The sequence below is a fragment of the Solea senegalensis genome, linkage group LG21 (assembly GCF_019176455.1).
Source record: "Solea senegalensis isolate Sse05_10M linkage group LG21, IFAPA_SoseM_1, whole genome shotgun sequence".
In the NCBI taxonomy this organism is placed as follows: domain Eukaryota; kingdom Metazoa; phylum Chordata; class Actinopteri; order Pleuronectiformes; family Soleidae; genus Solea; species Solea senegalensis.
The window spans coordinates 5,540,606-5,568,390 of record NC_058040.1 but is presented as its reverse complement, the minus strand read 5'-3'; the positions used below and the strand labels follow the sequence as shown (position 1 = coordinate 5,568,390).

The window sequence follows — 27,785 nt, the reverse complement described above, 5'->3', positions numbered from 1 at the left end:
TGTTCTTAATGTTTTCTGGTATATTCAGCATTTAAAGTAACACAGGTCAGGGGTATTTTAAGAAACATCCATCCTTAAAATGGTGTGTCCTGCTGAGTTATACATTATGACATCATACCCAGAGATGGAAAAACTGTATCTAGTCCATTATGTGTGTGGAACAGATGGATGAACCCGACTATTTTCTCAAACTTTTGGGTCAATAAAATGTCAGGAAATATTACGTAAAGCCATTGAGGACTAGACAACCGACATCATGCTTCATTTTAGATGGAATGTGATACAAACCATCTGGGAAATCAGGGTGGCAGAGCTGCAGGTCCTTGCAGGTACGTGCAGGGTTCATCTGTGTGCCCAGTGGGTGCTTCATCTGCTCAATCTCCAATTTCAGCGAGTTGAGCGAGCCAAAGATTTCCTCCATGCCATCGTCGTAGTCCTTGTAGTTGGCATCCACAGCGGCGTCATCCATCATCTGGCTGGCGTCAATGTTCCTACGCGTTCTGCCCTTCATGGACGCCTGGATGGGGAGTGGATGGATGACATCGCCAGGAGGACCCTATTGTGGTGGGGAAGAGCGGGGAAAGACAAATGTCAGGCAAGGACGGTGATTCTGTCAATTTCCACACATAATGACCTCCAATTAAGATAACATACAAAACCCATGACAACAATGACCATTCAGGTGTTAACTTACAGGAGGGCCAGGAGGTCCAGTTGTACCAGTCTCTCCCTTTGGTCCAGTTTGACCCTGAATAGAACAAATGGATGCTCAATTTTAAACATCAATGATGTTTTTGAATCATTTGAGATGTTAATCATCATTTAGGATGGGGAATTATCTTTCACTAAAACACTTACGGATGACCCTTTAGCACCTTTGGGACCAGGAGGACCCTAAAGAGACAAAGTTGACAGAATAATCAATGTTTGCTCATGCTACATGTTACTGAGTTAGAACAATTCTGAGGTGTGAAATGGACAAAGTCTTACAGGTAATCCAGGAGGACCAACAGGCCCGAGTGGACCTGAGGGACCAGCAATACCCTGAGGAAGAAAGAAGAGTGACTCGGTTAACTGCTGAAAAACAAAAGCTGCATCTCATCGACTAGCATGAGTAATGTAAACACTAGAGACTACATTTTCCCTTTTGCTAAATTAAAGACCATAAACATAAAGTAAAACATCAATAACTGTTGGTGGGCAGATTGCTGGCAAAGAAAGGGGACTGCTGCAGCACGTGCAGTTTGTTTGTGTACAGAATTGGAAATCCAGTGTTTGAGCAGGTGTAGGACATCTTATTGCTTACGTTGTCTCCTTTGAGACCGGACGATCCTGAAGGACCAGGCAGACCCCTGTCGCCCTTTTCTCCCTGTTCACCCGGGGGCCCGATGAGACCAATAAGACCTGGATGACCCTGTGGGCAGAGGGAAGAAGTCAATAAGTCAAAAATATGCCCTCACAAACATTAGCCTGATAATATATCTCTCTGGCAACACCCTCTAATCATTTGAGTAATGATCTGGTTGCTGAAGGCAGAAAGCATTTCTAATCAATCTGTAAGTAAATAGGTTCATTAGTCTCTGTTAAAGTTTTCACTGTAGCTTATGTTCCATGTAAGGTGCTGGAGTGTCTCACCTTTTCTCCTTTGACACCAGAGTCTCCTTTCAAACCAGGTAAACCAGGGGGGCCCTAGGGGAGGGTAACGGAGGACAACATGTTCAGATCATGTGTGTGAAATGGTATGAAATCATGCAGTTGAAAAGCCGGAAAAGCCGGTCTACTCACCATAGGTCCAGGAGGTCCATCTGGGCCTGGAGCACCAGGTAGACCTTGCTCACCCTGCACAGAGAAAAACCCATTATCTTGCATGAACTCTCCAGTTTAGATAACTAGCATCACTGTATCCTAACATAACTTTGGTTCAGTGAAAGTTAGAATAGCTAATTAAAATGTTTGTTTTTTGGTTCCGCTATCCTGATCTGCATGATTTTACTGCAAGAGACATTTAGTCAATTATTTTAAAAATCTATTTTCAATTACAACATTAAGAAAACACTACACAATCCTATTCCCCCTGTGTTTAAAGACTTTTGAAAGATTATTTAAAAATTTAACAACAATTAAAGCCTGGCCCTTGTACGGCAACTATTTGGGTAGCAAATAAGAATGAATTGTTATAATTTTGACTTGTTTTCAGACTTTCAATGTATTTATTTATACAATCTACCTATTAAGGAGTGTTTTAGATTGGAGTAGCAGAACATCATCTATGTTAGCACAGTATATTATTTAAGTTATTTAATTTATCGCAAGTCATGGCGATATTTAAAATTATCGCAATTGCATGTTTTCCCAATATCTATGTACACTTGTTTTTACATGCATTAACATTTAACAACACTTTACTTACAACTGGGCCAGGGATGCCCCTGAGACCTTCAGAACCAGGTTTTCCAGGTGATCCTTGAGGGCCAACGGGACCAGTTTTTCCTTGGGGACCTTCCAAGCCAGACTCTCCCTTTGACACAAAAACAAGGACACAAGCCATTTGATTCTTACTCTTTGTTTTCTTGTCTTTTTCACATTGTTATGTCTTGTAAATGTGTTACCTTGGCTCCCTTTTCTCCTTGTCTTCCCTCAGGGCCTGCTGCTCCAAGGGGCCCCTATTAAAATGAAAAACAAAGGGGGATATAAATGACAAATATGAATATTGTAAAACATAATTTTTGACACAGATTTAAAAAAAAAATCTATTTTGAGGAGCGAGAACAGGTTGGTACTCACTCTCTTTCCAGGTGGTCCAGGGGGACCGGACTCTCCAGTGGGTCCAGGTGAACCCTAGTTTTAAATTTTTAGAGTGTAAGAATTAAATCAAAATTATGATGAGCTTTTATAGTAACAGTGGAACAAGGTACCAAGAAAAAAAAACACTTACAGGCTGACCAGGCTCTCCATCATCTCCCTTATCACCAGATGGACCATCTAACCCCTGCATACAAATTGAATAGAAACTCAGTCACAATAAATTATGTAAAGAAAAAAACAAACAAAAAAACTTATGTTTGCACAATTAATGACTCATGCCATACGTACAGCAGGACCAGTCTCGCCAGGAGGACCAGGGTCACCAGGGAAACCACTTGGACCCTGAAAATAATCAAAAGCTATGTTATTTTTGTTACATCATTTTAGTTTTTTTTTTATCACAGTTATATTCAGGTCAGTATGATCCTCTGTGTGAGTAATGACTTCCTTAATATACTAAGGAGCATACCGGGCTGCCTTTAGGACCATCATCTCCAGGGGGACCCTTAGGACCAGGAGGTCCAGCAGCACCGGCTGGGCCAGACTCTCCCTTTTCACCTCGTTCTCCTCTTGGGCCCTGGAATAGCACGCAGTTATAAACAATTTTGATTCGAAGAAACAAAGAAACTTCCTGGTTAACTATCGATAAATATAATACAAAGAAAAATATAGCCTCATCATAGTGTATGGAATAATATTATTAATAATATTAACTCTAGCTATTGGTCAAAAATAATTCAGTAATGAAAGGTTTGCTGGTTCTTATGTAGAAAAAGAACAAGATAACTTACTGGAGGTCCGAGTTCTCCCTGAGGACCTGGCTCTCCGGTCTCACCTGCATCTCCCTGATAAGACAGACAGAGAGAAGATGGGGTGAGAGACGGGGAAAGGCATTAGGGGTAAGACAGTCATACATTATCAGGTAGGTGATTTGTTGATCCAACATGGTTCTAAAAATCCCATCATTTCCAGCAGCTATCACCGTGCCAATGCCCTTGTCACCCAAATGGGGTGAAAAAGAGATGACACAAGAGATTTCAATCCATCAAGTGCAGGTAGATTGGATGTTGGAGGGAAGAGGGCGCTGACCTCACTGTTCTCCCTGGGCCCTGCACATATATCTTGCCCTCTCTCTCTCTCTCTCTCTCTCGCCTTATTGGATAGTGGCCCTGTTGACACCTATCGTTACTCACTGTCACATGAGCCTACTGTCGTCTCGTGAGGGTTTTTTACTGCAGATGCACCCCGCCGCAACTTGTACAACGACAAACACTTACATGACATCTCGGAATATCTTGTTAGTTTGGCCCCCCTATAGAGCGAGATGGTTCACCTCAAGGAGCAGTCCACTTATTCAAATTTTTAGTCTGACAAAATAAAACAGACGTAGTTAGTCCTCCTGAAAGTTTACAGAGTCGGACTTGCTCTCCCACATAATGGGAGGTAATGGGTTGGGGAGTCGAATTACTATTGCATGCATACCCTCAAGCTGGTCTGGGCACATGCTCCATAGTTCCAACTTCCAACCTGACCCGAAAATAAAAGAAGCCAATCCACAGAAGAGCAAGAAAAAGCTAATAAAATCCAAGCTGGTACTTTTTTTTTGGTCTAATGAGAGCAAAATATCTCAGCCACCTCAAAGAATTGAATATTTTAAAGTTGATTGATGGTAGAAAGACTGGAAATGACACTTGATATGCTAAGAAGTTGCCACGCAGCTAAACTGGGAACCACCTAGTATCAGGCTGTATCACCACCTAACATAATGGAGGCATTAAAAAAAATCAATTCCCTGCTAGTGCGTCGAGCTACAATTGCAGCTTTACTGTAGCTGGACTTCATTGTGCAGCATGGCAATATTGACTAGATTGGATATCAGGAAAAGGAGAAGGGTAAACACTGATATCATCCAGAAATCTGAAATAAAAGCTTTGATAAAGAGAGACATAGGAAACATGGTATCAAGCTAATGATGAACAAGTCCATATTAAGTCTTGTATATGAAAATCTGCTATTCTAAATTAGTCTGGGTGTTTCCCAGAAAGTCTCTTGCTGCTGTCATGAAATCCACTCTAAGCAGTTGTCAGTTTAAGAGCATGACTGATTCTTCTGTATTATAAATGTACTCTGGTCATTATGCAAAGTTGTATCTCAGAAGCTGTGAAAAGGCCGTGACTTTATCCTTTATATAACAAGTTCGTGTCCACCACGGGGAGGCTGGGAGAATCTGCTGAGAGCTTGAAAGACAGCTGCTCATCATTGTTATGTGTCTGATGAAAAGGCTTGAGCGACGCCGCCTGCCAACTCCTTCGGCGGACTAATAAAATGCCAGATCAGCCGAGGCACAATTAGCCAAAGGAGTGCTGTGTTTGTTCTCACAGGAGGAGGACAGGCTATCTGCGGGGATATTATGAAGGAGCGAAAGGTGATTCTATTGACCGAGGCAAGAAAAAAACAAATCACGCCGTCGCTTTGCATATAGAGAGTGAGCTGAAAGTGCACAGCACAGCAGTCCAGCAGCTGCACAAGCTGCCAAAGCAGGCCTTTCATAATGAAAGAGCAGCAACAAATAAGAGTGGGAGTTGATTTTATGAGAGTCGCCTTTAATGCTGCATTTATCATCTCAGAATTTCAAGAACGATGCCACCGAGTATTTATACTCTTTCCTCCCCTCAGCAGCAGCAGCACTCTTGGAGAGAGAAGGCAGCCTGTCCATTAGATCTGCTGTATGTCTGTCACTCTGCAGGAAAAAAAATAATCATGTCCTTTTAAAAGGGTATCCTAAATAAGTATGTGAAATATTGATGGCTGCAAACAGGATCCACAGTCTTTACCACGTAGCAAGTGGAATCAGCCTTTGTCCCAAAGTGTTAAAATAAAAACCAGTCAACTAGATAAAAGCAGTCTCCCACATGATGCTGAGAGAGTTTAGAAAATGTGCCGGCTGCCATATTAGTTAGGATTCACGACACAAAACCGACTTGTTGTAAAATTTGCATTATAATCCTAACAATTGAAAAGAAGAATTCACACCTACAGAGTCATCTCACTCCGCTTTTTTTGGAACTGTTCAACTGACGCAACTTGGAAGTGGGATGAATACATTGTCGGCTGAATGAACGTGCTTCAGAGTGGGGTAGACACACAATGGCCACACAACAGTGTCGCTCATCCATGATGGAATCACTGTGGCTGCATCCGAGTAGTCACATTTGCTCAGTGAGGTTTCTGAGTGACAAGGGCAGGAAGTGGCTCAGTGGCACCCTAATAAGATCAGTTTCACATTCACAAGGAAAGGGAATTAATTGCTTCCTTTCATATTTCCTTTAGCAACGGATACACAGGACCAACCACTGAAGGGAAAAGCTGGCTGTAACCCAACATGGCAATATTTATTTAAAGCAGTGGCCAGTATATTAACCACAGCAGAGGAATAAGAGAGATGATGGATTTGTGGTCGGGTGTTTCTAAATAAACATGGTCAAAGACTAATGCATGACCCATAGGACAAACAGACTTAATGTAGGCAATCGCAGGTGTAAATAATGACATGGATGATGGCTCTCATTTAGCTTCCTCAATGTCAGGCGACATGCTGGTTTACTGTCAAACAGAGCCGTTGTTAATGTGATCACTGATCATGTCAAAATGGCCGATATGCAAAAGGCTAATTAGCGTCAAATGATCGTGATAAATAAAACACTAATTTATAGAGCACTGATCAAAGAAGCATGGCTATTACAATAATCATGACTTTTGTGACTGGTGGTATATCCCATTCTTTTTATTAAATCACTTTTAACCTCTGTAATGGATTGTTTTGTCGATTCATCACAGCAGACCCTTCATCATTAACGTCCACATTGTGAAGTTAAATGGTCTAGCGTAAGCGCGGATGAATTCTCTTGACACCATGGTTTTTGTTTTTTAACTCCTCGGGACTTCATCTTTTTTCACAACAGACTGGCTTCTCCGAGAGAAAACATTTATCTGGATAAAGATCACAGATTATACTTCAGTCAACATGCAGTATTCACAAAAATGTCCTAGGAGACAATAAAATCACAATTTCAGTGTGTAATATGTGCAAATTGCTTTGGTAGACGCTGGTATCATTGTTTGTTGGCTGTAGACTGGAAGTGAAATCAAACCTGTTTCCATTTTTTACCGTTTGTCTAAATATCTGTTTACTAAAGTGATCAAAATGGTCCATTTAGTTAATTGCCCACCAGTTACTAAGAAATAAAAAGACAAAGCAAAATGAGTAAAGCGATTCTACGTGACTTTGCAAACGGCAGGCAGGAATTAAAAATGATGGGATTACACGGAAACCTCAGCTGCATCACACCCACGAGAGTGACGGTGTTACCGAAGAGAAAGCAGTCAATTGAACAGAGACTTACCTTTTCTCCAACAGCACCAGGGTTTCCAATACCACCAGGAGGTCCCTGAGGGCCATCAGCTCCAGGGGGTCCAGAGGGTCCTCTGGGACCAGGGGGGCCAGGTGGACCCTGATGGGAAGAGGAGAGTCAATTTCATGTAGAAACAAAGCACTACATAATGCGTTTAATGTAATATATCGTCTTCACACAAGTCACGGTTCGGTCGGACAGGAAAGAGCAACAAAAAGAACCAAATGCAGTTACAGACTGAATGAAATGAGCCCTCACCATTTGACCAACGTCTCCAGTTTCACCTTTCTCACCAGGTGGTCCAGGCAAACCCTGATGGAACAGACGGGTGATTTAATAATATTGTCCCAACTCTTTTTAATAAAAAGCATTTGACAACATTTTTCATCAATGTCCATACCTGCAGCCCAACTGGGCCTGGAGGTCCGGGGAATCCTCTTGAGCCTTCATCTCCCTTCTGTCCGAACAGACCCTGCTGACCCCTGGGACCTGGCTCTCCATCTGCACCCTGCGGCCGATAAAGTGGGGGGTCACAATCGAGAGATGCACACAAACGCTAAATGATGATTAAGTAAATGACCTTGATACTTACAGCGGGACCAGGAGCTCCAACAGGTCCTTGAGGACCAGTAGGACCAGGTGGACCCTGCAGAGAAGATGGAACAAATTAAAATGATAGTAGATCGTTTTTTGTATCATTTACAATTAAAACAAACTGTTTGTTCTCAATAAAATTGTATGAACCTGAAATTAACACAAACTTACATGTTCTCCTTTGTCTCCCTTGCTTCCTTTCTGGCCTGGTTCTCCAAGCTCTCCCTGAGGAAAGAAATTATCACCGTGTTAGATGGAAACAGACATGTATTCACATACTGTACATAAGTGAAAGGGAGATTGTTCAAATATTAACACTTTTCCAAAAAGCAAAAACTGGGCAATACAATGTCAGATAAACATATAAACAAATTGTTTGATTTTAGCTTCTTAAATGTCAATGTGTTCTTGTTTTCTTTGCTGCTCTGACAATGAACTGAATTTTATTTAATTTGTGGACAAAAAACATTCGAGGATGTGGTCATTTTGAGGTTTGGGAGACAACAATCAACGTTCCTTACAGTTCTGACATTTTCTGGACCAAACAAGACTTGTCGATAAACATTACACAGCTCAAATGTAAACAATCTGAGTGATATCTCCTGGTGTGTTTCCAAAATGCATAAACATATTGACATACTGTAGGTTGAACTCATATTGCTATTGAAGCAATTATATTCAGATAATTAGTTTTATGACCAAGCCTTGATAAACGGGGAGTCAAAGACACAGAGTTGATTCTGCCTTTGGAAAAGACAATTTATCGCTCTGACTATGAATATTTCAATTACATCACTCCTCCCGACAAATATAGCTCACATGTGAAGGGGGCTTAATGGGATGATGAGTCACTGCTAGTAGGAGCCAAAAAAGAAGCAATAATCAGTCCCACGTCAACCGTCCACAGTTCGTTCAGCGCCTCCACAAGATGTGGGTGTTTGCAGAAATAACGCTAATATCTGCCAAAACTAAACACATTTACTTTTGGGTTTGAGTCAGACAATGCTCTTTGTGAGGCAGCATTTGTGTCTTAAATAAAAGCCTTGGAGTAATCGTTTCCCTTGTGGATGGGACTTACGATGAGAAAGGGTCTGAATGTGTGTAAATATTAGCATGCACAATCCTTTGTTCTGTGTATTCATCTACAGCACGGGGACCATTGTGAGGCCAGTTAGGAACTAAAGCATTCTTGAAAGCGTAAGAAATGATCCTCAGTATCAGTGTAACGGATCTTCCTGCAAATGTTTTTTTGTTAGAGGGGATGAGGAGTTATCCTTGCTTCTGAATACGGAAGGGTCACTTTCCTGAACACTGTCACTGCCACTGAAGTCCTCCCCTTCCATCTGTCCGCTTATAAACAAGGATACAAAGTGGCAACGAGGCAGCTTTGCTGTTTGAAGATCTACTAATCAGTGACAACAGATTCCCTTCAGAGCATTTAAGGCCATGAGGAAAGCAATGGGAGCATCTCTGGCTCAGATCTCTGCTTAAGTGTCTTTGTGAAGTGTGTGTGCTAGACAGAAAAAAACACACCTTGTCACCATCCTCTCCAGGTGGTCCAGGAGGTCCTCCAGGTCCTGGCAGACCAACAGGTCCCTGAATACCGTCTCTTCCAGCTGGGCCTTGAGGTCCTTTCTCTCCCTGTAATGTTTATTTTTTGTTGTCAGCCATGCTAAATGTCCTCTTTTCTTCTAATTGTCATTTGTAATCTATAATGTTAGGTTCTTACCGGTCCGCCTTTCTCTCCGGCAGGGCCTGGAGGTCCCTGAGGGCCAGGGCGTCCAGGAAGACCTGTGGGTCCAGCTGGGCCAGCAGGACCACGTTCACCAGGAGAACCCTGCAGCACCGTGACACAGCAGCATTATCGTTATCAAAAATGAAAGAGCCAAAGATGGTTTAAAACAGGTATAGAATAGAAAAGCTCTTTATTGTTATTACACTATTCTACAAAGAAATTGGATGCAATCCTATCAGTGCAAAAATCTGCGTAAAAATGTATTTATAAAATATATTAACACTTAAACTCTAAACACATTTCTCTTTTAAAACAAGCAGCATTTAGTATCACATAGCGTTTAACCAATTAGGGGTTTTCTCTTTTTTCAGGCCATTTTTTTATTCCGCCATCTGATAAAATGCAAAACAATGCAGCTGCTCAACTTCACTCATCAATTATTAAAGCACACTCTTCAATGTACAACTCATTCTCACTGCAGTTCCCTTCTAAATTTTCCAAACAACACACCACACTGCAATAAGCTAAATTGCTGTTTTAAAGGAAAAACATTTACTTGAAAATATTAATAATGGATTATTGGATACTTACGTCAAAATGCACTGCGCAGCATTTATTAAAAATTAGAAAAACAATTGATGCAGAGTATTATTAAAAACGTCAAAAACTTCTTTGTCAGCCTATAAGGTCAGATACGTGATGCATCTCATGTGTTTTATACTACATATCATTATACCTAGAGTCTGGAAAAAGTAAAGGTGTGACAGTCATTTGTACTCACAGCAGGGCCAGGTGGGCCATGAGGACCCTCATTCCCCTTCAGGCCGTGAGCCCCCTGCAGAACAACAACAACAAAAATAAAGCCTTTAGTCCCCAAAGTGGAGAGTGAGAGCACACATGATCAACAGTGATTTACCAAAAACTGTTGCTCAAACCAGCCACGCCATTACAAAGCAACAAGTCTATTGCATCGTTTCTGCAACCCTCAAGTTTAATGAAAAGATATGAATGCCAACAAAATGAGTGTGGATTGCAGTTAACTAGGACACAACTTTGAGTTAGAAAAAAAAAAAATAAATAAATAAATGGCTTGCTGTTCCTTCACTGAAGCCCACACAAGGATCTGATATAACATGTCCGTTTCTTGAGGTTCACCACAGTCATTTAAGGATTTACTAACACAGAACTGTTATGCAATAACCAAGCTGTGAAAGATATCGAAACATGTGTGAGAAGCTATTGTACTTTGATATGGACAGACAATACTCACCCCAGGGCCAGGTAGACCTCTCTCTCCGGGGAAACCTCTTGGACCAGGAGGGCCGTCCTTACCGGCTGGGCCAGAAGGGCCAGGGTCACCCTGTAGGTTAGAACACAATGACGTTAGTGCTTTATCCTACATGTTAGGGACAGTGTCAGTCAAAATAACACAAAGATGAGCAATAAGGATGGGAAAACAATGGATATATTGTGATTTTATTTTTTCATGTCACCCTAAATGTAGCAGTTACCAGTTTATCAGAGTTTCATTTATGGCACTTTAATTTATAGGCTCACAATTGTGCTGTGCCTGGTTTTGAGAGGCTCTGTTCATTTTGGCCCAACACTTTATTTACATTTTTGGTACAGCATTAGTTCAGTAAACGCAGAGTAGACTAAAAAAACACAACTTTTCTACATAGCCTGATTATATTGACTTTATTAGTAAGGGCACCTAAATGTGTAAAAAAAGTGTTATGTACCACTGTCCCATTCAATGAAAAATAAAAATTACTATTGGATCTCAATACTTGGGAAATTGGCACACAAATTGAGACAAAAGCATCACCCCAACTCTAATGAGTACAGTATTTTTATATCACCACAAACACTTATTCATGTAAAATTAATAGTTCAGATGCTAATATGTTTTGTAGTGGCTGGTTCAAAAAATTTAATCAAAGCTTCTGGTTTCACCTTGGCTCCTTCTTTCCCTGCAGCTCCAGGTAGACCCTGTTCACCAGGTGGGCCTGGGGGTCCAGGATGGCCCCGATCTCCCATTGGTCCAGTCTCACCTGTTGGTCCCTGCAATTGGAGGAAAAATATGAAACTTAAATGATGGGTGCGACAACAACTTTACTGTTGCTGCAGAGGAGGTGTGAAGCTGCAAAGCTAGTGAGATGGTGGCAGACGGGACACTGTGAGCAAAATCAGCAAAGTAAATCCAAAAAGGATGTTCGAATTTTCCCCTGCTACTGAAGGAAGAACACGGTGTGGAGAAGCTAAGCATTTGCTGTGTGGGAGGACTACTAGTCATTAAGGCCATATATACAGCTCTGTTATCAGTGCCATTAGCAGAGAGGCCTGGAGGGAAAGTCTATTAAACATTGATGCATAATAGATGAAGGGCCTAGTGCAAATATGCAGGATAATAAACAACACCTTTAAGGTTAGACATCATTTGGAGACTAAATGTTGACAATGCTTAATGTTAACTTTAACAGCACAGGTCTTCAGAGTCCTCTTTAGGTGTTTGTGTGGACACATTTTGGACTATCACCTGGTTTCAACCAGCTTTTTTGTGCATTTTTTGAGAAGAAAATGCACATTTTCTGTGTGTTTCCAGCCACTGCTGTTTGGCAAATATTGGTTAAATATTAGTTTACTGCAACAAGCAGTAGGTGGAACATAATTCATTCAAATCACAGTGTAAACAGTGCACAGCTCTCAAACAAGCCTGTTCTCCACATTGCCAATGTTTTTTTTTTGTTGGAGATGGTGCACCCAACAGTAGTGGACCTGGCCGACACCACATCACCATCACTTAAGCAACATTAGGAACTCTTGCTGCGTAGTTAACTATGACGGAGGCTGCTCTGACAGCTACCTCCAGCACCAAGTGTCTAAACTAGTGTTTAATTAGATTTTACGTGCAATATTCAAATGAAACCCATCTCATAAGTCTTAGTATTTCAAATAACTTAAATGCTGATTTGCAACCGAATCTACAACCGGTCGATGACTGTGACTCACCTGAGGTCCCACAACACCTGGAGGACCGGGAGGTCCACTCTTGCCTTGGAATCCCTGTTTAATACAAAGGAGAGAAACAAACAAATATCAATAACAACTCATGTCGGTGGGACAAAAGCAAAGAGCTGGATAATCAGAGCAGTTCACTCACAGTTTCTCCTCTCTGTCCAGGATGTCCTGGCAGTCCGTCTTTTCCTGCAGGTCCCTGGGAGAAAAAAAAATGCCGACATCCATGGTTAAATAGGACGAGATGCAGTACAAGTGTGATGTACGTTGTGCGAGTATGGACTTACGGGAGGACCCTTTGGTCCGGGGAAACCTGTTGGTCCTTGAGGCCCTGGCAAACCCTAGAGAAATGACGAGTGGAAACAAGTCAATGATTAGACACTCCTTATAGACACTGTCACATGTTATCAGGCTAAAATGGCCATAGATGAGCGATAGTACGTACCCTCTCGCCGGGAGGTCCTGGTGGGCCATCGTTTCCTGAGTTACCCTACAGGTAGAAAAAAAGCAGGAATAAAAATGGGGGACATATAGACTAATGCTTAAGTATAATAACTGGCAATGAACTAATTCATTTACCTTTGGTCCAGCTTTTCCAGTTGGTCCTCTTGGCCCTCTCTCTCCTCGAGGACCCTTGGAGGAAAAGAAAAAGGTGATTAAAATCACGTGAAGTAAGGATTTCCCAGGTTGAACCCCCACTTTCACTCAGGTGCCAAGCTTTGCCATCTGTATCTGAGCACGAGTCTGCTGAGTAAGACTAACCGTTGGTCCTCTCTGTCCGCGTGGGCCAGGCTTTCCTGCTGTTCCCTGTGGACACACAGAACACACACAGTGATCAAAGGAGTACCGCTCCCACCCTTACGATGCTGCATCCTTGGTAAGAATTTAATGTAATGGTAACAGACGGGCAATGTTTGAAGGACGATTTCCATTCTAATGCCTTTTATCATCGATTACAAATTGCCTTTTTCTAAATGATCACTTCATCGTCACTTCAGCTGCATCCATTACTCACTCTAAATGAGACCGTTTTAACAAACAATAAGGCACAATATAATGATGCAATTACAGAACCTGTATACAACATTAATGAGAAACAACTATTAAATCTCTAGTGTGGCTTTTAGGTTTCAAGCAAGTACCGTGAAACCCTTTTAATAGCACTGTTTTCCTTCCCGTCTGGCAGCTTGGTTTCATAAGCTTCACAAATGTTTTTGTGAAGATTAAACGCTTTGTGTGCCCCATGCTGCATTCGTGGTGACAAACCATTATTCTTACAGGCAAGCTAATGGCCCATCCCTTAAACAGAGAAAATGAAACATTGCTCAATGACCGCAAAGTGATAAACAATGCTTTTGGTGGTATGAAATGAGTTGTGTAAGTGGCAATGAAGAGTGAACGCAATCGTCTTTCAGTTCTTGGTGGGAAAAAAAAAAATCTTTATTTTAGAGCCATGCTTCCTCCCAGGTTGATAAATCTAAATGTGGGACAGGAGAATGTCTCCACTGCTATGCCAGTATCGATCCAACCCTTTTGTAGGAATGAGAAGAATAATAAGAAGTCAATCTGACATACCCGAGTTCCTTTCTCTCCATTGGCGCCAGCGAAACCTTGGAAACCCTGAGATCCCTGTGTGCAGGAACAAAAAGGCAATTAATCATCCTGGAGAAAAACACTTTTAATATTAAATTGCTTGTTTATTTACAGAGATATCCAGGGCTTATTGTATGCAACAGAAGAGCGGGTGCACTCTAAATACAAGCTTTATTGTTGTTGTATTAGGAGCCGAGTGCTGACACCAAAAAGCATATTTAATTCCCTGCCCTTTGATCAGGGAGCTTAAAGCCATGTCAAGTAATCAGACTGTGGCTTAGCCTCAGACAGTCTAAAGGATGAACTGTTCAAAAATTCAACCAAAGCAGGCTTTACATGTACGTACAATCATGGATGTCAAATAGGCACCATGTTACCACTTACCTTTGGTCCTTGTCTTCCTGGGTATCCTGGCAATCCAGGAACTCCAAGTTTACCCTGTAGATGAGAAATTTACAGAGTCGGTTACAGAGTGATAACTACACTATGATACACTAATTGTCACAACTGATTCAGCAGGACTTAAACATCCCAAATCTTCAAATGAAACTCAAGCTCCATCAGTCCTGGATCCTACAGTTCCCACAATGCAGTTCAACAGCTTGATAAAGATCATTTATTCAAACAATGCAAAGGAACATCCCTGCAAACAGAACTTTGAGTGAATTCAGTTGACTACTTTTTTATGAATACATCTAAATATGAAACGATATTTGTTTATGTGACTTTGTACATGGAAAAATCTATAATTTATTTGGGTTCACAGTGTGGAGCAATTTGTTGAAAGTTTGTCGGATGATAAGCGATCATTTATTAAGTCGAGATTCTACTTCAGCAGAAGTTACCACAAGAAATACCATCAAAATATTAACCACTCTAAATGCTAATGCGAGGACAATTTGAAGATATGAATTGCTTCCAACACATATGTATTACATAGGACACAGAACATGGAACAACCAAAAAAGAACAATAGTCATGAAAGGAGTGACCGTTTCATTCAATATTTTTACATTTTAAATATGCAGGTCATTCACTCACGGCTCAGGAAGATGGTTATTAGTATGACTGATTTGTCAAAGTATTAAAAGCGGTCAGTCAACTATCAATCCCGGGTGAGACGGGCTGCTTGTATATTCCGAACTGCAGCCACTGTGATTTGTGCGTCGCCTTTCTGTTTAAAAAGTATGAATTATTAATCTTTTGTTGATAATGAACAAAAAGGGCAATTAAATTATCAGTGGGAGGTGTTCAATGTTGTTTCCTTTGGAAGGAGGTTCTCGTCAACTAAAAAAAAAAAAAAAACAGCTTTATACTCCACGGGTAGAGCTGTGAATGCAAATGTTTCCTTCAGTCTGATCACAGCAGTAAAAACAACATCAAAATAACACGAGGAGCCTCTCGACACAGCAGCGTTCATTAGAACCTGCTCAGTGTGCTCAGGATGTACATACGCTGCTTGTTGCGGTCTGTAATTAAATATAATGGCTGAGCTTGTGTCTCATGTGTGATCCACACACACAACTGTGTACATCTGTGCTGTTGATGTACGGCGGCGACAATGCAAATAAATGTACATTTCAGCCTCAGACACAAGCACTTCACGATGAGGAGAAATGACACAGTTAGTGCACATCATGGCTCGTGAGTCGCTACATCCCACTCACATTATTTTGCAATGAGATTCAACATCTGTTTGAGTTGATGGCTTTTAGTGAAAGATTGTTCACAGGCTGCGTTACATAGAACAATAAATGATTTTCTTTCTGCTTCTTCTTCCTAACGAGAAAAATGGTTGCAATATTGTCTGCAGCAGTTTTCAATGATGAGAGCTCAATCCATTTTATTCTCCCAGTTGGTTTAAGAGCAGCAGCAGTGGAGAAATTGGTTGCTGTACAGAGCAGAATCTCATCGGTAATACAATTTCCATTGTTATGTCCCGCTGAGATCAGCGTCCTAGATCAAACATGCCTGATCATACAATACAACAACTCTGCTTTTATTCTGTTTTACCAGCCTGCCTAACATTTCAGAGGAGTTATTGTTGGGATATCAAAGCTTAGTTACAGGAATACAGAGAATAGTGAGGAAAAAGGGGCTTACCTTCTCACCAGATGTCCCGAGAGGACCGGCATCTCCCGGGAGACCTGAGCGACCCTTTGGTCCCTCTGGACCGTCCTCTCCTCTGGGTCCTGCTGGTCCGAGCTCTCCCTGGAAAACACAGGACGCACACGCCGCAAATATCAAATGATTTGTCTGAACACAAACTTGTCACTGAATGTCACGTAGTAATCTTTGCTTTTGTCGTTTCCCTTTAAAACTTTTTTTGCAACCATCCTGAAAAGTCCAGTGTGTATCATTTAGAAGGGTTTATTGGCAGAATTGAACGTCCTACCCATAAGTAGGTTTGAATATGTGTATAATCTCTTTTAGAATAAAAATCATTTCGGTCTTTCAAAAGGTTATTTTGCCTCTTACAAAAAAAATACGCCTGTCCATTCTGGGTGACTCACATCACCCTTTTTCAAAACTGAATGTGAAGTTGTTTAAAGAGTCAAGTCAGGCTGTGCTCCCTCCCTTGCTGCCTGCCTCTCAGAGCGGTTAGCCGTCCTATTATGTCTTCCCTCTGCACGCGCGCAGTTCTTCAAGCAGGACACATACTAAATGACGGAGTACAAACTCGCTCTGACAACCAGTCGCCGCGGTGGAGACCTAGTGGCGTGTGGACGGTATTTAGTTAAAGGGGTGCATAAGTGCATGTGCACACATAAAACAGCATCAAGCAAACAGGACTTGACTCACACTTGCAAACTCATCAAAGCCAACACTATAAATTGAGCACTTGCGCGCACACACGCACACACACACACAGACACGGGCATTTTAGTCATTTAGATTCTAGTCCATGCGTGTCTCCTCCAGAGCAGAGGGCCTCCTCAAATCTTTGCTTTCATCTGAATGTGCTACATCTCCAGAGGAACCAGGCTGGAGCTCCATGTCCCTCTCTTGGGTTTAAAGGGGGTTTAAAGTGCCATTGATTTCCCTTTCCTTTCTCCACTCAGCTGCAGACAGCCTCCTCGGGGATTGTTGGTTTGATGTTTGAAGAGGGGCCTGGTGAAAGTTATGCTTTTCACTGTAAAAGGGTGGGATGCCTTGACAGAGTAAATCCCTAATGCAGTTTTGAAAACAGAAGTGGTTGATAGGTGAACCTGTCAAACTCGGGCTTAAAGCTGCCAAGGTTAGGACTGAGTGGAAAGTGGCACCGGGGATTGAGAAAGCAATCGAAAAACTGCTCATGTAAACACATTAACACTGGCACACAGTAACAGCTGGTAATCAGAACAACACCTTATGTTTGCTCAGTACCCACAATTCCACTGGAGTCAGAGAGACATTGTTCCCATAGGGGGCAAAGGAGTAAATGTCAAAAACAAGCAGGGGGAAACAAATTGAAATGCAGACGTTGGTCATCTGGGTCAGGACTCACAGATGGATTTGCCAAATAAATGTGCAAGTGTTTCTCAGCCATTTGCTTAAATATACAGTAAATAATTTGTGCCACTAAAGGTCTCTCAGATTAAACCTTGTTTGATGCAGCGTGACATCATGGGAATTGCTGTCTTGTTTTGTTTCCTTGTATATTTGGACTTCACGGGGTCATGCACAGCAGTTGGCAATGAATATCCGGGATCCAATAGTGACAATTCCACAATAAAATTAAAATGCAGCACACTGACTAACTTTGTTTGCCCTGCAAGTTATAGCAAAGACTGGTGAGTTATAATGTTGGAAATGTTTTGGCAAATGTTGTTTTTTTTAACATTTAAATGCGGAAATGTTCCACTTTAGTATTTGTGTGCATATATTTGCATTATAGGTGGTTTCATTTAATAAAAATAATATCAGGTGTCACAGATATCGTGAGTAAAATAATTCGAAACATTCTGTTACACTCAAATTTGCTCTCATCTTGAATTGTGTTGCGATGGTTTGGTATCTTTTAAAAAATATTGGCTCCTCATATAAAGGCTTGCGAAACACCGGCTTAACTCACTGGAGATAATTCCTGGAGACGTGATTGACACGTACAGCAAACAAAGACGACTTACCCTGTCACCCTTGATACCCATGTCTCCCTTGAAGCCGGGGAAGCCGTCTTCTCCCTTGCAGAATAATAAAATAAAAAATAAGGTGAGGATGTAATGAAGGAGAGATAATTGAATCATACAGATGCAGAAACCATTTGTCTTGTGTGCACATTCACACAGATATGGAGTCCAGTTACCATAGAGACTTGATTGCATCTTTGGTCTGTACCAGGAGTTTCACTGAGATTACCATTAGCACGAAGCCTTGCATGAAAATCTTCCAACACCACTGCACTTGACATCATCTACACAGTTACTGTTGAATCCAGTAGAATTCCTCCTAATAATTGTTTTTAAAAAAAACGTTGTCTGCCTTTCACACAGTCTGAGTCAACAATAAAAGCACTCTTACCTTTTCACCCTTGTTCCCCTTAAGACCGCGCACACCATCGGCTCCCTGTGATGCAAGAGCAAACAGACATTACATGCCGATAGAGTGCACACCATATAAAGGAGGGGGTTGAAATATACAGTAATATGTCCCACTGTGACAGGAAGATATTCACCACCAGTGTGACGGCTACAGTGTTCTCTGTGATAAGGCTACAACAAGGTCACAAAAAAACTTATCTGATGCAACCGATCTGTCACTATTTCACACCCTGTGATGGATGCATTGGTAAATGTGTTTTGTCTGCATCCTTCCCTTAACAGAGTGGACACTTCTCAATTTGTTGCACTGTATTAGCTAAGAAGGCTTGCATGACCGCCCCCGCCCCAGTGAAAAGCTTTAATGACCGGATCAGTCACACCCTTTTACCAGGCATTAGTGCATTTGATGGGATTTCATTTGTCACAGTTTCATCAGCTTCTAATGAAAGCAGACAAAAAAAACAAAAAGGAGAAGGGATCTGCCGCTTGAGCCGTCACCAGGCCCAGCCTGACACGAGCCAAATGATGCAATCTGCGAAAAAGTTGACTTTGCTGCTCTAATCTTTGACTCGATGACCACCAGGGAGTTTTTAAGGGGCAATTTATCCAGTTAATTGTCTGTTTGACTGGACTGTAATTAATAGAGCTTTAATTTGTTTTCAATTTCAAAAGATCAAAGATGGCTGAGCAAACCTTGATAATAATAATTCAACTTTTTTTTTATTTTTTAACTTAATGAGATGAGGGAAACTAGTAGACTACAACAGCTGTAAGCTGGAGCAGCACAAGAACATTATCACATTATAAAAATGCCAATGGATGACCGTTAACTCACCTTCACGCCACGGGGTCCTGGATAACCAATGGGTCCTTGAGGGCCAGCGGGACCCTGGGGCAAAGAGGATTTGATCAGAGCTTCAAACATCAACAACTACAGCCATTTCCACACGACATGAAGGGCGATATAAACAGATGATGTGCAATAACAAACAGTGTCATCTACACTGCACTAAAAGGTCAATGTGTAATTCTCACCGGCATTACATTGTCACATAGGTGTCGCTGTGTACACATCACTTTATGTTACGTGCTGCTTTTGTTATATCGACGTACAATATGTTCCATTACAAATGTGAACATTCATTAATGTATATTGTGTCTCAATAAATGAGAAAAACTTCAGGATCTAAGATGACGACGACAGATATAAGTCAAATTGAGGAAGAACTAAAACTCACCATGTGTCCTTTCTCTCCATTAGGCCCCTCTTTTCCAGGGTGACCCTGTGAATGATTAAGAGAAATATTATCACATCTCATCTCAGGATAATTACCGCCATAAATACTACAACAGCCCCCCATAACCGAAACGATTGGAGGACATATTAAACTGGAAAATTGGGATGAAAACCTTTTATAGTTTTATCCTCGGTGCACATTATGGAGGCGCTGCCGGCTATTACTGGGCACTGAAAGCCATGACTGAACCTTCAGTGTGTGCGAGGTATTGTACAAATCTCAAAAACAGCAAACACACATACACACACGTGGATGTCCACAGGAAGAAAAAGGAAGGTTGAAAGGAAATTGATTTCATCCTCGTGAGACAAAGGAGCTCAGCGAAACTCTGATGGGTTTTTAGCGATGTGAAAGAGGAAGGAGAAGGAAACGGACAATAGAGAGGACAGAGAGGAAGATAGTGCTGCAGCTGATTGAAGGTGCATTCTCTAGCCCTCTTTCACTGAATCTCTCATTTCAAAAACCATCTCCTCAAGTCTTTTTGCCCCAAAGTACGGTAATTCATATTTCACAGCCTTTCATAGAGGCTACCTTGTGCCTGCCAGGACACAGCTGTGTCTCCTGCGCTGTGCGTGCATGTGCAAATTATACACTGTTACACATCTGCGGCGACGCTTTGTGTGCTACACTTGTCAATCTCAGTATGCCAAGAACGTGTAAAGTGGTTCTGAAGCATTAAAATTGGATGCGCTGCAGTGGATGTGTTTTGCTGATTACAAAGACTTTGAAAGACAAGACAAAGGGAGAGAGAGGAGAAGCCGCTTCACTCGGGTCTATCAACTCACTGGTGGACCATCAGCTCCTGGCATTCCTGGCAAGCCTGGCTTTCCAGTGGGTCCCTGGATGGAAGACAAGATGTCAAGATGTCAGGACAAATAAGACATCACGTACGGATAAGTAAAGGAAATCGAAGGGTACGAGTCAAAGAAATACAGTCTGTCAAAACAACAGTGTATGGTCAAGCTGGTGTCTCTGTGGGGATGCACAAAGTATGCAGTGCTGGTGCTCAGCAGGTATAACACTTTCTTTGTTTACTGTCTTAGTTGAGTGGACAATATCCAATCAAACAGAGTGTATCTGAGGCTAATGGCAACATCGGTTTGGCAGTTCCTTTTGAAAAGTTGAGGCATCACTTTTGGTGTAAAAATGTCAAATGCCAAAAAAAAATCTGTTGATCAACAAACTGTTTAACAGTGGGGAAATTAAGCCAGAGAAATGTGTTGGATTCAATCACTGGGAAATGAAAATGTGATCCATTAGAGTGGTGAATAAAAATATCAATCAATATAACAGCCGGGTGTACATTTCTCCTCATTGCCTACTTATTTATTCTTTAACTTTTAGCACCGGTTTCACAGAACTATTTTCTGAATATCATTTCCTTTGTAATCAGAGGAAACGATGCGAGATTCCAGCTATTCGGTGATAAAGTGAGTGTCTGCCACATATCCTGGCAAATGTGATTTAGCAGAGACTTGATTAAAATCTGTCTGGGGGGTTGTAGGTCTCTATCATTGGGCTCACATTACAAGTGTAACTGATTTGCACCTGAAGAGTTGCTGAAGTACATGCTAATTGTTTTGGACTGTGATTGCAAGGTCTCAGTCTTCTCCGCACAGTGCCTTGGGATAATGTATACTGTGATTTAGTCTTACACAAATAAAAATGTGAGATGAATTCAATTTGAAGTGACAGAAACTTTGCTTTCAGCTCATGCAAACGAACAAATGGGGCGGTTGTGACTCGGTGTTAGGGTGGGTCGTCTTCTAACCAGGACATCGAGGTTCAGTCCGTCATCAATTCAGCTCCTCGAGTGGACATGCTGATTTGTCCGTGCAAGGACAAGACACTTCACCCTGAATTGGGCCTGGTGGCTGTGTTAGCAGTGTGTGAGTGTGTATGACAGATGTGTGATAGAAAAAGCTCTCAATGTACAGTAGGAATGAGTGAATTGCAAAACTCAAGTGTAAAACACAAGTGAAAAGTGCTATATAAATACATATCTTCTATTTTATTGCCTTAGGGTTTAAGCATAGATATTTTATCAAGCTATCTGTATTGTTGTTTCCTTAGACCATAAACCTGTAAAAAGTGAACCTTAACATTTGCAATTTGACCGTGCCAAGTCAGTTTTTGAAATCTTGTAGTTCACAGATGTCAGTCACACTAGTGCCTATTCATATGTGCTGTGCTTTATTATCTATATTCATATAAATGGGAACATCATTTACAAAACTGACACCATGTTCTGTTCAAGAAGAGCTGAAACTTCAGATTGAGACCTCCTTAACTCCTCAAGAAAATGTTTACCGACATAAATCAAGTGAGACGTAGGCTCATTTTCCCAAAGACTTCCACTCTGTTATTTCACTACAGTACCTGGTGTCTGTCCTACTTCCTTGGCTTCACCTTTCAAACCAGAGACTACGTCCATTTTTTTTATTTAATGCAGTTTATGGTGGAGACGTGACACAGTCAACAGTTATATCTCACCTTCTCTCCTGGACCGCCGATGGCTCCCTGTGGCCCTGGAAGTCCCTACGGAGGAGGCACAAAATGCTAAGAACACTTCATTTAATGGATGAGACAAATATCTAATGTCGGACGACCTGTTAACACTGACCTGGGCGCCTGGGTTGCCTTGCTGTCCAGGAGGTCCTGGTTCTCCTTGAGGACCCTGAAGAAGACATAGAGCTCATTTTAGAAAATCTCATCATAAATACAAAGACAGATGACTTGATTTACATGAGTAAAATGTCCCATGTGTCTGTGAGGAGTTACTGTCGCTCCATATGGTCCATAAAAAATGAAAATGTTGCGGGAGACGGATATAAATTCAAAATTGCCCAACAGCGAATCACAGGATTATTAGCTTCTTATAGCTAAATAGACCATAACATTTGAACAAATAGCCCAATATCTTGCCCTGGCTCGGGGCAAAAGACATACACATATATAGCACACATTCTCTCACCTTGCCTAATGAAACAAACCGCTGAGGCACAAAACACTAAACCGCTTCCCTCTGAGAAAACTGGCTATCAATTACGCCGCACCAGAGAACAGACAAGCTGCCTTTTTTCAGGTATTTTGTCATTAAGGCCAGACGCTACCAGAAATTGACCTGCTAAAATACAACTATCAGTGGCGGACTGCTCAAATGGATCTAAATACAGCCAGTCCATTCTTTTTTTATCTGCTAAGTGTCCTCTGATTGTATAGCTGTGTGAGTGTTTGTGAGTTCAGGGGAAGAGATAGAGAGAGGACTCAAGAGGCAGTAATGTGGATGATACTGATGCATTTCTGGATTCCACGTTGTCTGTTTATTGTGTTTTCTTTTCATTTTGGATTTAAATGTTCTGATACTTTCATATTAGTCACATAAAACTGTAAACGTGTCATGGAAACATTAACTAATGGCCATTTCAAAGCACTGTCAGATGAGTTCACACCATGCCAATTAATCCGAGCTCCACACGCGACCCTCTCTGTGGTTGTCAGTGTTCAGATCTCGTTTTGAGTTTCAAGACAGACAAAGGCGACGTGATATTGCTCTAGTAAAGTACGGCAGCTGTAAGCAAGTTGGGGTTCGACAGACGACACACAGAAGCAACCAAGAAAAGCTCCAGTGTTGTATTGCAGTGATCAAAAACCCAGTCGTTCGGCAGTTCGACAGGCAAGAATTATTTAAAACTGCTGAATGTCATACTCCCTCGGTCAGTCCCTCATTTTCAGATGAAGGACGCGGCATACAGATGATGCAATATCATCTGCATGCTGCGTCCTTCATCAGCCCAAACTGAGCAGAATGATAACATCAACAACAATCCAGGTGACACACTACAGCTTTACTCACAATGTTCCCTTTAGGTCCGGGGTGTCCATCCATTCCAGTAACACCCTGCAGAAGATGAGATGAACACAGTATTTAACAGTCACACTCTATATCCTGCCATCGCACTTCAAATCAAGCAGTTTTAATTAAACTGAAACATTCCAAACAGCAGTAGGTTTATGCATCGCTCCACTTCACATTTCTCTGATATACTGAAGTTAAAATCAGTGACGTGCTCTACTGTGATGTATGCTGTTTGATATGTATTGGGTAATGTATCTCCCTGCGGATGCTGTCTACAGTCTGTTTTGCCCTTGTTGCCTATGAGATGATAAAGAATGGATTCTGCTCTCAGTCTAAACAGTAAATCTGTGGTAACATCGCTGAATATGAAAAAGGTGAGAGAAGGAGACAGGCACTCACAGGGGGGCCAGGAGGTCCCTGAGGTCCCTTTGGTCCCAGCAAACCACGGGGTCCCTAGGGGAAAAAAAAGGAAGAGGGAAATGACACTGAGAATGATATCACGCCTGTGAAAGGATGAATTATTTAACATTCAAGTCAAATCAAGTTTTAAATTTATACTTCAGGAAGCAACGCAACTTCCCACATGTCCTTGAGGATTGTGCAGAGTCATATTTTTCAGGGGAAAGTTAAAAGGCTCCGTCTTTTCTCTTTTACTATACATCCATGGCCCACAGCTATGCCTATCAAACAATGATTTGAAATTCTCTGCTTTGCCTCACAGCTACAGTTACCCAAGAAGACAAATTGCGCCAGCAGTGGAAATTCAAACCAACATAGCACACCCTAGTGGACAGAATAAATCATAACAGGAGACATAAAGGGCACTCTGATGGCCCGTCCCTCCCCTCCATGGGTAAGAGAGTGCCTGAGAGAGTGGGAACCTATTTTAACAAGCTTGATGTGAGCTGCTTGCACTCCCTGCCTTCTATGATTATTTTGTACAGATGACAGCTCGACCTGATGAACATGTACTTCCAAACAATAGAATGAGCAAAACACGCAGACATTCTCAGATCTATCATGCAGCCTCTCAGAACGAGACAGAATGGTAATGCATGTGATCACTCACTGATTCACCAGGAAGCCCCCTGGGTCCGATCTCTCCATCATCTCCCTGGGAAAGAGAGAGCAGGTCAGATTGTGGAACAGACAGCAAATGATAATGGAGAAGTGTGAGTTACAGGGAGAAAAAAAAAAAAGATAATGACACAGAAAAAGTAGAAGAAGAGGAGATTAGGTTTCATTAGGTGTTGGTAATGAGGATGGAGAGGGGAAATTAGAAGGAGACAAAAGTGGGATGGGATAAAAAATTGATACTGAGGAGGATACTGAGAGTGAAAGGGGAGACGGGTAGAGGTAGAAGTCAAATTCAGACTCTGAAAAAAGGTTTGTTAGAGGAAGAAGTTCACCTCTCTAGTACAACCAAAGGGAAAGAAAAGAAAAGCAACAGGATGATTGTATATTTTTATTTTTTCCCTTACCCTCTCTCCATCCTCTCCGGGAGCGCCAGGAGGTCCAGATGGGCCAGATTCACCCTACAGAAAATCCACATATTAGACACAACTGTTGCACACATTAAAACAAACATGTTTTACACCACCAGCACCAGAAACTGCTTACTCTGTGTCCCTTTTCACCAGGAAGTCCAGCCAGACCATCAAATCCTCTGTCTCCCTGGAGAGCAAGGAAGAAAAAAACAACAACACATGTTTAATAAAATCCGAGGCATTGGAGGAGAAGTAGGCAGTTGAAAAGCAGTGGTGATGATAATGATGGTGATGATGATGATGGTGGATGACACACCTTAGGTCCTGTCTGTCCTGGCATGCCTCTGGCACCATCAGCTCCAGGCCGGCCCTATTTATACAAAAAAAAAGACAATTACAAAATATTTAAACCGTTGACATTACAAATGTACTCTAAAAGCTAGAAACTCAACACAATATTATGTACAGTATGAGTGTCAGACAGTGTATGTTACGCTCTTTGCTGTTGGCAACTCTTACCCTTCTGCCAGGCTTTCCTCCTGGTCCAGGGGATCCCAAGGGTCCACGTGGTCCCTGACAGAAAAACATTTATAACTTTTAGAATTTTCTTCTGCATTTACCCTCTCTGCAACCATCTTAGAAATACACTATTAACAGTTATATATTATTGTTTTTAAAAGTAATTCTATACTTCACTAGATCATTATATACATTAGTTTATGTTTGCTTAGCTTTAATTGAGCCTGTTTTTTCAAAAAAATAAATGTAATTCATTTTGGATGTCTTATACCTGGGGTCCTGATTCTCCAGACTCTCCCTTTAGTCCTGGTGCACCAGGTGGACCCTAAAAAAGAAAGAAAAAGGGATGTAATTCTGTGACAGTCAAAACAATTGCTTTACAAAACAATATATTGACATGTAAGTATATGTTTGCCTTGAGGGGATTTGAAATACATACCAGAGGACCAGGTCTGCCAGTCAGACCCATTGGACCTGTAGGACCACGCATAGCCAGCTGAAGACAGGAAGGAAAAGATGATGAACATCAACATCAGATGCTGTACATTAAGTTGATGTATTTGCAATATAACATGTACGTGTTAGCGTTTATGTGTGACTTATAAATAAGCGTATGTATTAAGTCCACCATGGTAAACTCGCCAGTATAAGAAATTCAATTGAATCTACTTCTGCTCGATGCTGCAGGGAAGGGGACAAACGTATTGTGGTGTATTTACCACTGAGTGCATTAATAACAACGTATATTATATTTATATTATAGAAATCTAGACTAGAAATCACTGAAAAGTGCTACAAATACAAATATTCATGTGTGAAACTGATTAAAAAGCCTTCAACAATGGAAAAGTAAAAGCAAAAACTATGGCAAAAACAAAATAAAGTCATCAAGATAAGGAAAATAGACAAACAGTATAGTGGTGTCAACTATAGGCTCATGATGTCGGAGCTGTTACCCTAGCCTGCTGCATGATTGCTTGCATTTGGGCCTCCTGTGCTGATACCCCGGGTCCCTTCTGTCCAGAGTCGCCTCCAGCGCTGAATCTGAACTAGGGAGGGAATCACGGGTTTGGTATAAGACTTTGTTTAAGTGAGAATAAACACAAACAGAAAAATCAGTAAAAACATCTGGTGTTGCTGCAAATGACATATATGTTAGAATATGTGCATGCATTTCTAACAGCAAAATCAGTATTTCCCATTGTGCATCCATGTAGCAGATGTTAAACTAAGCAGAAACCACTTGATGCCAAAGGAGCATTATCCAAGGCCACCACCTCTTCAGCCTTGAACTTCAAGTTCTACTGGCATCTGGTGGTCATACTGAGGTATTGCACCACAGGAGAAAATCCAGGCATCTTGGGTTGGGCTACACATAGCTCTGTCCTTAGGAGAATAACTGGCTGGTTGGTTCACGGATGAACAGCAACACACTAATACAATTCAGGATTTCACCATCATTGTTACCAAGAAATCAAATAGAGACGGTTAATTCAGAACAGCAGGGCTGAGTCAGATCTGAATATAAAAAATAAATCTCTATCTGTGTGTCTGCATTCAATTGTCTTTGTCATCATCCGTTTCAGGCATTAGTGTCACTAATTTCATTTCTTCACTAATGTTCCTGCGCATCATCAAACCCTGAACAGAAATGTTCTGCCACATCAAGCTGTTGACAGGACAGGCAGAGAAGCAGAAAAACAAAACTTGAGTGGGAACCACTGTCATGCAGCATATGAGATGCCTCATTTTTAAATAAGTAGGCCATTTAAAAACAAAAAAAAAAACATTAAGAATTGCCAATGTTATGGTGATTCCATAATTCCAGTACTTTGAGCAAAAATGTCCTCTGGTGAAACAACAATGCATGTTTCTCATTAGGCTCGGAGCTCAGGGATCAAGTTTCAAGTTGTGCTTTTGTGCCAATGGACACACCAGAACAAGT

General features: G+C 41.5%; 1 protein-coding gene across 2 annotated transcripts in view; it reads right to left on the bottom strand.

Annotated features, from left to right (window-relative positions):
* col5a1 (procollagen, type V, alpha 1) overlaps positions 1–27,785 on the bottom strand; it is a 77,300-nt gene that overhangs the window by 9,047 nt on the left and 40,468 nt on the right. For both annotated transcript variants that reach the window (XM_044053607.1, XM_044053608.1), the window contains exons 13-62: positions 26,797–26,889; positions 26,280–26,336; positions 26,112–26,165; positions 25,841–25,894; positions 25,638–25,691; positions 25,455–25,508; positions 25,316–25,369; positions 24,904–24,948; positions 24,234–24,287; positions 23,832–23,876; positions 22,599–22,652; positions 22,469–22,513; positions 20,761–20,814; positions 19,916–19,960; positions 19,513–19,566; positions 18,658–18,702; positions 18,267–18,320; positions 16,261–16,368; positions 14,542–14,595; positions 14,140–14,193; positions 13,327–13,371; positions 13,144–13,197; positions 13,010–13,054; positions 12,852–12,905; positions 12,710–12,763; positions 12,559–12,612; positions 11,503–11,610; positions 10,817–10,906; positions 10,328–10,381; positions 9,541–9,648; positions 9,345–9,452; positions 7,983–8,036; positions 7,810–7,863; positions 7,618–7,725; positions 7,476–7,529; positions 7,209–7,316; positions 3,597–3,650; positions 3,275–3,382; positions 3,094–3,147; positions 2,936–2,989; positions 2,785–2,838; positions 2,610–2,663; positions 2,411–2,518; positions 1,786–1,839; positions 1,636–1,689; positions 1,307–1,414; positions 991–1,044; positions 859–894; positions 695–748; positions 289–556 (exon numbers count right to left, since the gene is read on the bottom strand). In XM_044053607.1, the coding sequence (XP_043909542.1) occupies positions 289–556; positions 695–748; positions 859–894; positions 991–1,044; positions 1,307–1,414; positions 1,636–1,689; positions 1,786–1,839; positions 2,411–2,518; positions 2,610–2,663; positions 2,785–2,838; positions 2,936–2,989; positions 3,094–3,147; positions 3,275–3,382; positions 3,597–3,650; positions 7,209–7,316; positions 7,476–7,529; positions 7,618–7,725; positions 7,810–7,863; positions 7,983–8,036; positions 9,345–9,452; positions 9,541–9,648; positions 10,328–10,381; positions 10,817–10,906; positions 11,503–11,610; positions 12,559–12,612; positions 12,710–12,763; positions 12,852–12,905; positions 13,010–13,054; positions 13,144–13,197; positions 13,327–13,371; positions 14,140–14,193; positions 14,542–14,595; positions 16,261–16,368; positions 18,267–18,320; positions 18,658–18,702; positions 19,513–19,566; positions 19,916–19,960; positions 20,761–20,814; positions 22,469–22,513; positions 22,599–22,652; positions 23,832–23,876; positions 24,234–24,287; positions 24,904–24,948; positions 25,316–25,369; positions 25,455–25,508; positions 25,638–25,691; positions 25,841–25,894; positions 26,112–26,165; positions 26,280–26,336; positions 26,797–26,889 (3,397 nt within the window). The remainder of the gene's footprint in view (positions 1–288; positions 557–694; positions 749–858; positions 895–990; positions 1,045–1,306; positions 1,415–1,635; positions 1,690–1,785; positions 1,840–2,410; positions 2,519–2,609; positions 2,664–2,784; positions 2,839–2,935; positions 2,990–3,093; positions 3,148–3,274; positions 3,383–3,596; positions 3,651–7,208; positions 7,317–7,475; positions 7,530–7,617; positions 7,726–7,809; positions 7,864–7,982; positions 8,037–9,344; positions 9,453–9,540; positions 9,649–10,327; positions 10,382–10,816; positions 10,907–11,502; positions 11,611–12,558; positions 12,613–12,709; positions 12,764–12,851; positions 12,906–13,009; positions 13,055–13,143; positions 13,198–13,326; positions 13,372–14,139; positions 14,194–14,541; positions 14,596–16,260; positions 16,369–18,266; positions 18,321–18,657; positions 18,703–19,512; positions 19,567–19,915; positions 19,961–20,760; positions 20,815–22,468; positions 22,514–22,598; positions 22,653–23,831; positions 23,877–24,233; positions 24,288–24,903; positions 24,949–25,315; positions 25,370–25,454; positions 25,509–25,637; positions 25,692–25,840; positions 25,895–26,111; positions 26,166–26,279; positions 26,337–26,796; positions 26,890–27,785) is intronic.